This window comes from Bactrocera oleae, chromosome 2 (assembly GCF_042242935.1).
Source record: "Bactrocera oleae isolate idBacOlea1 chromosome 2, idBacOlea1, whole genome shotgun sequence".
Lineage (NCBI taxonomy): Eukaryota > Metazoa > Arthropoda > Insecta > Diptera > Tephritidae > Bactrocera > Bactrocera oleae.
The window spans coordinates 54,041,077-54,055,781 of record NC_091536.1 but is presented as its reverse complement, the minus strand read 5'-3'; the positions used below and the strand labels follow the sequence as shown (position 1 = coordinate 54,055,781).

At 33.9% G+C, this 14,705-nt stretch overlaps 1 protein-coding gene across 1 annotated transcript in view; it reads left to right on the top strand.

The window, feature by feature from the left end:
- LOC106620518 (serine-rich adhesin for platelets) overlaps positions 1–14,396 on the top strand; it is a 128,024-nt gene extending 113,628 nt beyond the window's left edge. Inside the window, exon 4 of the mRNA XM_036357916.2 lies at positions 12,710–14,396. Within this exon, the coding sequence (XP_036213809.2) occupies positions 12,710–13,132 (423 nt within the window). The 3' untranslated portion in view covers positions 13,133–14,396. The remainder of the gene's footprint in view (positions 1–12,709) is intronic.
- Positions 14,397–14,705: the final 309 nt, after the last annotated feature.

Here is a 14,705-nt window from a genome sequence, read left to right as displayed (position 1 = left end):
GTTTGTGGGTGCGCAAAGTTGACCGGTGTGGTTGTTGTTGTTGCTATTGCTGTTGCTACAAGAAATTATCAGCACCATTAATTTGCATTGCTGGCGAGTAATGTAAGGCACCGTTATTCTAACCGTAATATCAGGTTCAATGTATCCGCTTGAATTGGCAGTGTTGTGTTTGTGGGTGTTATATGCCATATGCATGTATGTGATTTAAATATTTACTACTGTTATTAAAAAAAGAAGTAGAAATAATACTTGAATTTAAGGTGATAAATAAAAATTACTAACTTGAATTTCTTATTTTAAAAGTGAGAACTAGCGTAAAAGAGAGAGAGAGAGAGAGAGATATTGTAAAAAGATTGTTTAAGTTTTTTCAATACCTGAGGGTATAACTTCAACAAAAATATTATCTTTTTGGATAAGTTATAAAAATACTTGTATTGTTGCTGCGGTGTTTGCAGAAACATTCACCAAATAACGCTTTGGAATGCTAGGGAGTTGACAGTCTTTGGTCGGATATATGTACATATGTAAGTGGGTATGGTTACAAAAAATGTTAACACTATTCAAAAAATTGTTATTTTTTTTAGTAAAAAAAGGTTTTCAAAAATTAAGATTGTGTATTATAAAATAATCCACAGTCTCTTAAAAATTAAAAAAAAATTTTAATATCTATCTTTAATATTTTTAGAAATGAGCTTATATTGCTGCTATACTATATTACAAAAAAAATATTATAATCAATGTTGTTGTTGCTGAAGCGGTGGAAAACTGTCACCAAATAGAATTAAGGAATGTTTCTATGTTGGCCTAGGTTTCGTAGACTAGGCTACCGTGTGAGCTGTTAAAAATTATTTTTTTAACTAAGCAATAACAATATTATTTTTTAATAATAAAATATTTTTTACATTTTTTAAGAATTTTAATAAGAGCTACCTGGATCCCTTATAAAGAGATGAGTAACATATTTTTCTAACTTTTACTAAAAACATTGAAATATATAAAAAATAATGTTAAAAAAAATTAAAAATAGAGCCTCTTTAGTGCTTCGAAACATTAAGGTCTTTCACCGCTAATACTCTTATTATTAACACGTTCATTTCGCAGATGTTGATTTCAAACAATAATCTTCCATATTTTTGTATTTGTGTTGTGTGTGTTATTGTTTTCGTTCTATTAAGTTTTTTTTTTTACTCTTTGCTACATTCCCCTATAAAATGAACACTATGTCATTAGCAGACTGAATTTTTGTTGGCTTAATTCATTGGCGGAAATATTGACCGCGATTTTGGTCATGGTCCATTGCGTTATCATCTTCTGGTCGAAATGGCAAAAGTGCTTACATGACATGCCATGGCATTTATTTATGTGTACATTTGAGTTGGTTAACTTGATGGGCCAGTTGGAAATTTTGGTTGATCATTAGTGAGATTTATTTTAATTTTTTTATGTATGTATAATATATATTACGAGTTCTCATGGAAGTTATCCCTTACAACGTTTTCTTATTACTTGCTCAAATCTCTTCCCTTTTGAGTGGTATCCACTTTGAAATTTTTTAAAATATTTAAAACTCCAAAGGTTAGATTTTTGGACTAATAAATTCTGAGATAATTTTCACTGGCGGAAATAGATTCGGAAGTATACGATTAGTTATCTCAAAATTTGAAACGGAATCTACACATCCCTACAAGTATTATGAATTTGTCTCTGCGATAACTCGTACTCTTGACCCCTTTCATTTTTTCCAACTTTTGGAGTCTTTCTTTGATGATATGTGGACCCACTGCAGATATTGCTTCCGGATGGATATACCCACATACTTTTACGAAAACCTTTGCTTGAAATTTGCACGGAAAGCTGACAATAATAGTTTGGTTCTTGGTTCTGCTATTCTAGTATTAATTCCTTCCGTTATTTTGGAACCATCGGCTTCTCATAAAAATCCATCATCCAAAATGCGAGAGTCCTGAGTAGAGAATGCAGCCTACCAAGTCCAAACCTTTCGATATGATAGTTAACAAAATTAGGGATTATCATTTCAAGTTTTCTGAATTTTTCCTTTAATCCTAGAATATCTCTCGGTCATAAACTTCCTTACTGAGACACTTTAATATTATATAGGGTGCCTAGGGTGTACAAACATGAAAAGGAGCCTGGTAGTTCTTCTTCGTCATTGCCTTTGTTGTCAGATATAAAACAATTTGTTGCGCATAATGGGCATAATGGGGTTGGAAGTAAATGACAAGATGCTGTTAATGTAATTTCTTCGGCACTCATTCGGACACACAACGGCAATTGCGAGTGACGTTAGGCGGCATGTAGCATATACGCGCACACATACACACATTTTTTTTTCATGTTATTATTTTTTTGCGCTTAGAAACGTCAATGGCAAAGTTTGTGACGTGCAGCTGCAATTGCTTCGCTTTGATGAAGTAATGTGTAATGTGAGTGTTCGGCTGTCGCCCTGCGCCGCTTTTGCGGCATATACGAATACCTCATACCTCATTGTTAGACTGCATCTGCGATGCCGTGTGGCAGTGCGTTCGCGTGTGCGTAAAGCAGCGTGTGTTGCATGTCATTTGCACTCAGCATTTGTGCCATTTATAGCAAACGAATGGAAAAAATTCCAAAAAAGCGCAGAAACAGTTGCAGTTAAGCTACGGTGTTGCTTGCAACTTTTTTCAAGCTTTACTGCTTTTGTTGCTTTTGCTCATAGCATATGACCCTTAGGCAACACAGTTTTTATGATGTTGTTTTTGCATTTCATTGGCTTCTGTTTACGTAAGAAATCATTAAGTCATATGTTGGCGTACTTATAATTTGTTTAGCATGTATTGTACTTGTTAGGACTAGAAGTATTTGGATATTGATTTTTAACGTACTAGCCTTATGAAATTGCATAAGAGATTCATCAAGACTCGGTCTTTTGATGAATTATGATGAAGTTGGTTTATGAGAAAGTGCTTAACTCCTTTAGGGCGTTATAACTGCTTAAGCGTAATGTGGCGTGACAAAGAAATAGTAAATAAGTATATCTTTTTAAATAATAATTCTTTAAATTAAATTAAATATAGTTATGTTCGATTTACCATTTATATGCTCTTTATCTCTAAGTGCTGTGCTCTTGTCAAAAACCTTTTATGTGGAATCAGCAAAAAGTTAACGAGTTGAATTTGATGCAAGAGAGTATCTTTTTTTAATAAACGTATGGTTTTTAATAACCCAAAAACAAACTTTTGTAATCAGCAAAGTCAAACTATTCCTCTTCTATTCTGACCTACAATTTATGGTCTCTGAAGTAGTTCCAAGAGTTTTTTCTTTCTTCTTTGTTTGTCTCTTAAAGTTCCGAGAAAGGTAGGAGCGTGGTTGACTTTTTAAGGGTTAGAAACTCGATTTCCGAAAAACGTTATATGCCAATGTTGTAGGCCATGAAAAGGCCTGTAACTTTTGTACATACTTTTTTCACATAACCTCAAAATGTATGAGAAAAATTTAAATTTTCGGTTTTTTATCGTTATCTTTTACAAAAAATTTACTTCTTTCAGGAGATTTGCTGTAAACTTACCTTCTTATGTCCAAAACATACGGTATTTTTTTCAATTTAAAACATTAAGGAGGAAACCTTATTTCGACTTAAAATCAAAATTTTAGTTTCTTTTTAAAAGTCAGTAGGTTTTATGTTTGTTGAAATCTTTATATATAATATACAGATTTTGCAAGTGGTCAAGAGAGTATGTCTGTTAGTCGCTGTTGACGCAGCAACATAGCAACAATATTATATTTATGTAGGTGTGTGCATTTGTATGTTTCTTATGGTGCGTGCGCTGTGTTTTCCCAGTGGCGGATGTTGGGCCATGAAATAGTGCAAAATTACTGGTTGTCATTGCGTATCGCTCTTGCGACTAATTCTAATTAATATTTTTTTTTGCTCATTAGAATTTCCTCCCGCCTTCCCTGCCTTGCATTCCACCCGTCATTGCCATCCATTTAACTTTGATATGTATTCTCTTTACTTTATGTGAATATGTTATTGTTTTTGCTGCAGAATTTTCACGCTGTTGTTGAAAAGTGTAATTACGTTGGATTATTGCAGTTTAAACGCTCATTGACAGTGGCCAAGCGTGTGTCTTTATCTGTCATTGGCTTTCAATGCCGTTAATACAAAACAAAAACAATATGCAACAACAACAACAACGTCGTGAAAAATGTAGCAAGGAAATCTACATGCAAGGTGCCATTCCAGCTCATTATGCAGCCATTATGCAACTCAATTAAATTAATGTTAAGTATACGTCAGGTGTGACAGCATTTTGCTTTGACTACGCCTTTCTATGGTAATTAATTAAATTTGTAGTTAATGAGAAGCAATTTAACTAAGTGAATTTTAAAGGAATTTTTCATGGTTTTTGCTTTTGCATCACTTCTCAGCAGAGATGAGAGTAATCAAGAAATTTACTCGTTGTAGTAAACTTACCTAGATACTGCAGTGATGCTTAAAATTTTATAAATGTTAGCTAAGACATAATTATTTATTGCACATCTTAAATTTTACTGAAGATAGTGCAGTTTATGCAAGAACTACTTACACGACTTACGTGATTTTCATTCCTTTGAAATGAATGTACTCTCAGATGATATAAGTTTAAAAATTATATTCCTTTATATAATATCTATAGTACCAACTCGTATATTTATGATATTTTTAATTTTTTAAGTATTTTACCCTGGTCTCTGAACCAATTTGTAGTTTTTATCATGGGCCTTAGAAATACTAAAGGGTTTAGGCGATAGCTTTTGGCACCAAAAAATACGAGTACTCACTGTCATCAAATGGTTTACTGAGGTGTAAAATATGAAAAATTAAACGATTACTTCCTTACAATTTCGAAATTTGTCGCGAAACTCAAAATACCAACTCGGAGCTTATATTGTTCTCCAATATTATGTACTCTGAATCTTTTACTATTACGCAAAAATGCTGCAAAGGCAATGCCTCAAAAATATATATACTTTTCAGATACTTCTAAACAATGATGGAATATATTTCATATTCAGGCTTTTTTTTTAAATAAAAACGTATGTGTGACATTGATATTAACAGGGGGCTCCTCCTCAATAGACTCAAATTGTATGGGCATTTTTGTTTTATTACTTGTTTCTATTATTTCTGAATATTTTTCACCATGATATTCATAAATTAGTAAATGAAGCCATAAAATTTAAGAAAAAATAATTAGAGAAAACAATAAAACTTACATACATACGTTCATATGTATATTTCACTATTTTCGCAAACTACTTTCTGAGTACAAACTACTTGATAAATCTATGTAATCCAAAATAAGTACAGAGAGAAAAGTTATGAAATCTTTCTAGTTGAGTAACTGTTAAACTCGTCGTGCCGTTATATTTAAAGTATTCGCAGCTGGACTACGCCCAACGTTTTTTCTTAGGTCAGCGAGAAACATAACACAGCCGAAGCCATATAATCTTCCATATACCAACATAAATAAACATAGTGACTCTTAAATATTTCCGCGATATTTTGAAAAATATGTACTTACATACATATTTTTGCAGACAAGACAGCTTAAAGAGCAGTTGTAGTTTTTCATCTAGCGAAAGTGCAAAAATGAAAAAAACAGAGCTGATGTATAAGATCTCCGTTACACATGAGTATAAGTACAGAACATTAGAAATTGTAATACAATACAAAAAAATATCAAAAACGAATTGAAATTTAAAGCATGTAATTTTTACGAAATTACTTTTCTTCGTGAGAAAACTAAGTTATGGAAGGTGTATGCTTAAAATATCGCAGAATTTTATTTATAACTGAATTTTATGGAGGCAAGCCTAAGCTGTTGACAAATGATATCTGAGACGTTGAATGATTTGAAAAAAATAAGATTTTAGTTACTATAGTATTCTAACTAAATTCCTATATTAAAGAGTCACAAAATTTTAGATTTCACTTTTGACTATTTTTTTTACAATTATTTTATGAATTTGCTCATCCCAAGTGAAGAACGCATATTAACATAGATAATATGAGGAAAATATTCGATAAATATATCTTTTTAACAAATTATTTATATTTTTGTTTTTTCCAATTGGATCAATTGATATATTTGATATAAAATAGTTTTTTTTCTCTATTTTTTTATTTAATCATTTAATAAAAGTTCGTTTAGGAAATTAAAATCTCTTAATAATCCAATCGTTTTCCTTGAAATATCATTTTTATTCCCCGTAAACATCTGAGTTTGAAACATTTGAATGGACTGAATGTATAAATAATTGAAAAAAAGACAAAATAAAAGAGCAAATGTTTTCGTCGCCAAGAGCCTTGCCTTATCAAAATAATCGATTATTTCTTGAATTCCCCAAAATATTGGCAGGAATTATGTTGTGAAGATATAATGGTACTATATGGACTACAGCCAATAGTACCATGTAATGCTCCAGCATAATTACTGGGCAAGATTCTCAATCGAAGCATTTTGGTAAAGTCTTCAAACTTTCTGTAATCATTTAAATTTCTAACAACTTCAAAAAGGCTTTGAACTTTAAAATTTATGCATAAACTAAATCTTCTAATTAAATCTTTCAGATAATTGGTTTATCTTAAATCAAAAACTAAGGTATGTCATATACAAAAAAAAAAAAAAAATAGTATCGGGTATAATCAAAAAATTGTTTAGCGTGCTGTCGTCAACTGTTAAGACCGCATTCACACACGGACTCTTTTGTTGCTCATTAGCAATGTTGCAGTTTCTCTTTTGACGTCGCTCGTGTACATGCAATGAGTTCGTTGGACCATTTTCTGCATTCCATTTCATATCACGTTCTCAAATTCTTCTACGCTTCATGTCCGCTGTGCACAATAATATATTTGATGAGCTAATTTTTATCCTATTCACTCCTTCCTAAACTATTTTGATTATATGATACGATATTAGAATATATATTTGCATATTACATGCAGAAAAAGATGATAAAATTAAAATGTTCGAAAATATTATAAAAATTCATTTGGAACCGAGTGCAATTGCATTCGCATGGAAAGAATTTAAAAATGAAAGCCATGCCATGCCGCTAAAATAGCTGTACTTTTTAAAATCATTCGAATTTCGAAAAAAACCTGAGAAGAATTTTTTGAATAAACTACGAAAATTGTGCTTCATTTAACACGTGGGATAAATTTTAGTAAAAAATATATAATATGTGTAAGTGACTTCTAGGAATTAAAATATATCATTCGACCGTCGAAAAGTATATAACATTTTCGCTTCATTTTCCGTTTTACTTAGTTGTTTGGCCAATTGCTTTTCGTTAATATATATTATTTTAGTGAACCAGCGTTGAAACTTGAAAATACAGTAAAAAGTAAAATATGAGTAAAATTTATTGCAATAATGCATAGCTTGCTTAATGAGCGCATAGTTGACTATAATCGAATGGTTTTATACATATATGTATGTAAGAATGTGTGTATGGTATACTAAAATAATACATCAACACGTTGTTTGCAAGTGTTGTATGCACACATATAAATATAGTACATACTTGTATAATATATACATATACAAGTATATGAAGCACTTGTGTTACGGCGAAAACGCTTGCAATAAACAGTTCTGCATTCAAGCGCACAAAAAATTACTTTACTATTTAATAACACACAAATTAACAAGTTAATTGCTGCGGGCCGAAATAGCCAAAAGTAAGTAATTGAAATGGAATTTCAACGTTGCCAAGAATTGCACTTAGCATGCATGTATTTGTTTTTGTTATTGCTTAACGGTAATGATATATTATGTACGTATACTGAAATATATTTTCATACTACACTTCACTCTCGAATCAATTACAAATGCTGCCACAAATTGTTGCACTATGGCGGTTAGCTGTGCCAACTAAACTACCATAGATTGGAAATGGTGTATTTAGATTAAGTAGCTAATGCAGGTCAGGTCAATTTGCGACGCTTAAACAATACGCCATAATCCACAAAATGCTCTCGCATTCCCTACGCTTACTTATTTTTGTTGTAACAAATATCAATCTTTTGATTTTGTTGTTTTCCGTTGCACCGCTAAGCAAGTCGCCGATTGGCGGCCGCTCAATTCGCCGCCGTCACACGTCAACATGTCAATGGATTATGCAATGCCTCCAACAATTTTACCGACAGCACTCAATACTGATTCAATTTTCCATTACGTTTCGCTTGGTTTTGTTGCCAAGTGCTTGTATTAGTTGTTTGTTGCCTGCCACCGCATAGCAGGTAGTGCGACTGATTATGTTTGGGTCGAGGCCAATTCCAATGCACCAATCGGCACTCCACTGGCCTCTGCTCGGTCTTTAGTTGTCTGCTGTGATGAACTTTTGATTTTTTAGAATTTTTGGTGTGTAGCTTTTCCTTCTTTTTGTTATAATTACCGATTTCTTGGCATATTCCTGGCTTTTACTTGATACTCGTATGCTAACTGCGGCAATGGAAGTTAGCTACTGCCGTGAGCATATTCTCATACAAATTAGATTAACATGCAAAACTACACAGAAACATATCTATATATATAACGGGTGATCGATACTTTTAATATCAATGACCTTTTTTGACAGATCACGCATGAGTCGTGGCAAGCTGTTATGTTATTTTTATTCGGTATTGTTTGGGATTTCATCATTGAAAGACTTACGCTTGAAAAACGTTTAGTAAAGAATGTGTTTCGCGTGCTTCGCTTAACTTATGGTCAACATATTCGGCCTACTGAGCATATTATTCGCAACACCATCACCCATCTTGAGACCCATCATTCATCATTGGATAATATTCGACCGAATAGACCGCGTCCAGCACGCAGTGAAGAATATATAGCGGCCGTAGCTGAAAGTGTACACGAAGACCATGGAGAGTCGATTTGACGCCGTTCGCAGCAACTCGGACTGACATATGGAACGACTTGGAGCATTTCACGTTTTTGACCGGTCGATTGGCTACCAAGATCGTGTGATATCACACTATTAGACCTTTTCCTTTCGGGATCTAAAGTTTATTCAGATAATCCCGCTTCGATTCTTCGAAAATTGGATTCAACGGATGGACCATATGAGACGTAGCCGCGGCAATATTTGAAAGAGATAATCCTCAAAAAATTAATGCCAAAAAACGTGCTTTCGAATGAGAATAAACATTCTCCATTCAATTTTAACTTTTTGTGTTGTTTTTAATTCGCTTTTTTTCCTACCATATTCATAAATGTTTGGCGCATGCGCATAGAATTTGTTTGATGGATATCAAAGGGCGGGTTCTTGGCATTGTAATTAATGTTTTTAATTTTTGCTTGGAAGTGCAAATCCATTAGTTGCAGCCAAGAACAAAAAGCAATTCGTACGATATTTTAGAAAAAAAAAATAATATTTGAAAAGAAGCATGAATGAAATGAATTGGTGGTAAATTTGTTACGACTTACTAAATTTATGAATTTTATTTCTGAATTTGAAAGAGAGCGAGAGAACTGGAATTAAAATTATTTGCCAACTCTGTTTAACTTTTAGAGGAATGTTTTTAATTTCCAGCTATGTTTGAACAGTTTTCTGAATAAGTTGACAACATAGTAAACTCCGGCTGCCGACATATCCAAACTAATCTTTAATTCTTTGTTTTGCTTGTCCCGATACTAAGAGTAAATAAAGTCAATTCCCAACGACTGTTGGAGTTTGAGAAGGTCCAGGAAGCTCCTTTATGACAAAAAATCACTCAGAAAACCGCTATAAAAAAATGTTCGTTTATATAATTTGAGATTTTACTTCGTTTGAAATTTGAACTTTTGACCCACCGGTTGGTAGTTACGTACTTACTGAATTCCATTACGACGGTCACTTCTGCCCTATATATTCATATGAATTATTTACTTACATTTACTATAATCTATATAAATAATTGTGGAAGCTGCTAAAGGTGAAGCTTAATGCAGAGGCATTTGTACGCTCGATCGATTCGCCAATCGGGCGGTTAGTGACATTTTTGCTTTCCGTCACGCTACCGCAGCACATACATACATGCATACATATGTGAGCACTTGGAAATTGCAAAACTCCTGCGCGTGTATACCTCACGGTGTCTGTGGCAAGCAATACAATAGAAATTATCAAAAGTAACAAAATACTTTTCGAACTTTTGCAACTCGTTTGGTAATCATAACAAGCATACAAATGCGAACACTGCTCGTACTAACCGGCGAAGCCATTGCGAATACGAGTATGCCACAACTAAGGTGTAACGTCATTTGCGCGGCATATAACGATATTGAATATTTGCTTTTATTGTTGTTGTTTTTTCTGGTTACTTTCTTGCTATTGTGTTACGGGTGGTGCTAAGGTGATCGAAATAAAAGTGATTTCGAGGAGTGGGAAGGAAAATCCTCATTTGTCAATTAATATGAGCGCGTGGCATCTCAAATGCTCTTTCAGCTTTCTGCTCTCAAAGTACTACAAAGAGTGTGACTAAGCACTAATACAGTATGTTTATATGTATATACATATATATGGCATATGCAGCCGCTGATGTTGTTGCAACGTTGGCAATCCGATACGGTAGCACAGTCCAATGGGAGATTAATGCTTACTGTCTAAGCTGTCGGATTTATAAAAACGAGAAAAAACGTTAACTACGGTTGCACCGAAGCTATAATACCCTTCACAAATACAAAGGCTTTTTACAAGAACTTGATTCCGATTGTTCAATTAGTATGGCAGCTATATGCTATGGTCACCCGATTTACCCAAATTCTTTGGAGATTGGATTATAGTCTTAAAGATTATTCCATGCCAAATTTCGTGAAGATGCCTCGTCAAATGAAAGAGTTTTTCATACATGCACTTGATTCTGATTGTTCAGTTTGTTTGGCAGTTATGCTAGAGTCGTCCATATCGGCCGTTCCGACAAATGAGCTGCTTCTTAGTGAGAAAAGCACATTTGAAAAATTTCAGATCGATAGCTTAAAAACTGAGGGACTACTTTGTATATATACAGACAGACGGACAGACGAACAGACAGACAGACGGATATGGCTAAATCAACTCAGCTTATCATGCTGATCATTTATGTATATATTTTCTAGGGTCTCCGACGTTTTCTTCTGGCTGTTACAAACTTCGTGGCAAACTTAATATACCCTGTTCAGGGAATAAAAAGCTTTTTACCCACTAAAATGATTAGTTTATTAAATGAAATTGTTTACACATTGAGTTTCCATGCGACGTCAATGACGTGGTCTCTCAAAGGAAGTGATGCCGCTGAGCTGACAGAGAGCTGAGTGAATAAAATAATTAAAGGAAATTATTATTAAGTTGAGAAGCGAGTTTTAATTTTATTTATTTTTTATCAATTTCGAAGTATCTTCATTCAAATCAATATTAAATCTAAATTTTAAGGGCGTAGTTTGAGCCTTTAGAAACTAAAAATATAAATTTCTTTAGAAAAAAAGTTTTATTTTTACATCCCAGTTCTGATATCCGAAAATTTGCAAATGAAGCAAACCTTTCGTGTAATACATGGTGCGCCATAGGTTTTGTGGTTACGTAAACATTGAATAATATTGACATATTTTTTATCCGATTGAGTTGGTTAGAAGTCAAATTAGATTGAAAAAACCGCCATGTTTTTCTGTATTGAAAACAAGAAAAAACGTTAACTTCGATTGCACAAGCTATAATACCCTTCACAAATACAAAAGATTCCTTACAAAAACTTGATTTCAATCAGTCAGTTTGTATGGCAGCTATATGCTATAGTCACTCGATCTAAACAATTTCTTCAGAGACCTTGCCTTGTATAATAACTCATGGAAAATTTCTTGAAGATAACACCTCAAATGAACGAGTTTACCATACAAACATACATATGATAGCTATATACTTAGTGGTCCGATATCCAATAGCGGTTCCGACAAATAAACAGCTTCTTAGAAAAAAAGGACGTTTGCAAAACTTAAGATCGATACCACAAAAATTGAGGGACTAGTTCGCGTATATACAGACAGACGGACAAGGCTTAATCGATTCAGCTCGTCCAGCTATTCATTTATATGTTTGTATTTTATAGGGGCTCCGACGTTCTCTTCTCTCCTCTTATAGGTGTAACAAACTTCATGGCAAACTTAATTTACCCTGTTCAGGGTATTAAAATAGTAGGAGGATAGTGGAGATCGAGATAGTGAGAGATATACCCAAGATGTTAAAATAAATTAATTGAAGTCGTCAACGAGAGTGTTGCCCAGAATTCACAGAAGCCGCGTCTTCTAACCGTTAAGCATTTTGATTTGACCTTGTTTCCATTAAGAGTGTAATTAACATAAAGCATATATCCGACTGACCATCCACAAATCCATTTTTCGAACAAATATCATGAGATTGTTAGAGTTTATATGTATATATCTTGACCTTCTGGACAATCTATTGATTTCTTAACCCAACAAATCCTAATATTCCTAATTTTCATATTACTCCACAGGCAATCATTCAATATCTATGATTACGGCTTGTAAGTTAAGGACTGGGTTCAGTAGACTGAAAAAAGATATGTAGTATTTAATTGTTCAGAGGATTTGATGAGGCTTATATTAGGTTTCACTTATAGTTCGCTTATAAGTATTATAATCTAATGATTAATTACTTAATTTTTCTTCAATCTTTTTATTTACAGTACGGCCTACGCCAGCTGGATCTCTCGCTGCTCTCCCAATTGTGGGCGCTCAACGACTCGATACAGGAATTTCGTACGATGTTGGAGTCACAAGAACTCGAACCAGAATCTTACTTACCACACTCACCGACACCCTCTTCCTACGATTCGGTCTCGAGTGATGCTGAAGACGATGGCAACACAAGTAACATTAAAAAACATAAATCAGCCGACCTGAATAAGCCAAAAATAATCACAACCCAACCAAAATTAACGCAACGATCCAATTCAACGACGGAGCGGACCAGCAATGGCAATGCGACAGCACCGCAGAGGCCAACACCACCGAAACCGCTCGATATGCGACCAGTACAACGTATGCGCAGCGCACCACCACCACCGCCTGCCAATCGGAAATCGGCGGCACCGCCGCGCCCCACATGATGCTATCTAACGGATTTCCTCGCCAGCATGAAGATGGTCATGTGCAAAGCGATTGTGAGCAACAACGGCAGCGGCTGCAGCGACGCGATAATGGCGGCGAAGCGCTGAATGAAAAAGCGAAAGAGTGGAGGAAAGGAATTAAAACGTGCAAGCGCTGTTGCTGTTGTAGGCGAGGAATTTCGACTAAAGTTTAAGCAAATCTAAGCTTAGCAATTAGAAAACCCGGTATTTCTAATTATCTGCTGTGCATAAAAAACAACAAAAAAAACTTCAAAAAGTAGCCTTAAAATTAAATTTGCTTAATTTTTTTTGATTTAAGCTCGAAGTGATTGTGGAATCCAGCAATAAGACAGAAGATATATAAGAAAACAAAAAACGTTCGGAATTAGTATAGTTAGGGATATACATATATATGAGTAATTGTAAATTGCTGCATTGGGGGTCGGAAGGCTTGCAGCGCACCGGCTGTCCATCAATTAGGCTTACTTCTGTATGTGCATATATTCATACATACAATCCACATACGTATGTATGTACTCATACATATTATGTAATAATAGCTGTCTTCGATTGGTTATTTCTCTGTTCGTTTGTGCTCTCTTGTTAAAAAATTTACATGTGAAAGCAACTTTGTTGTTGCGAAACCGAGTTGATTTGGAGCAATACTCTCTTGCGGATACCTCATTAAAATGGTATAACCAGAGAATGTAGATTATTATTCTACATTCTCTGGTATAACTTCTATCTTCAATGCTGCCAAGTTTTGTTTAGCATATTTTAGCTCACTTTAACTATTGTGAATGGTTCATATTACCAATAAAATTACAAGTAGCGGTTGGCGAATGGAAGACAGCTGATAAAAGACGAAGAAAAAATGTTTGGACATTCACACAAATTCATACTTAACATTATTGTTAATTCGGCTGTACTTTCGCTTTCGCATTTCTGAAAATCTCATAAAATATACACTTTTGAAATAATTATTTAAATATCTACTTATGTATATATATATTTTTCGATAGCTCCAACTGGGTATTTCAAAATATAAATAACGTAAAATAATATATAAACCCAGTTACATGCATACATAAGAAGTATGTATGCACATGTGTACATACTTATGTATATAGGCGTGTATACATTTAAATGATGCTTAAGTTCTGTGTACTAATGCTAACTGCTAATAATGATTACTTTAATTGAATGCTATTGTATATATAAAAATTTTAAATACATAAATAAAGAAAGCTAGAAATTTAAATAAGTGTATTTTGCTTATTTTTGTGATCAAAGGCTAACCAGTAAAAAAAAAGGTAATTATGTACTTAATGACCCCCACTTCGGAGGGGGTTGGGGTTGCAGATGGTATGTGAAGGGAGTCTGTAAAATACAATTTCAGTGGATTTAGCCGTCGGCCACCCTTCAAAAAAATTATATGAAGGGTTAAAATTTCGTGAAAACAGCATATTCCCAAATTCAACCCCGGTCGGTCAAAAACCGGGGTGTTCATAATTCAATCGCGTCAAACTCCTTTTTGCACTGTCGGCTTTCGGCCGCGCTTCAAAAAAATAAC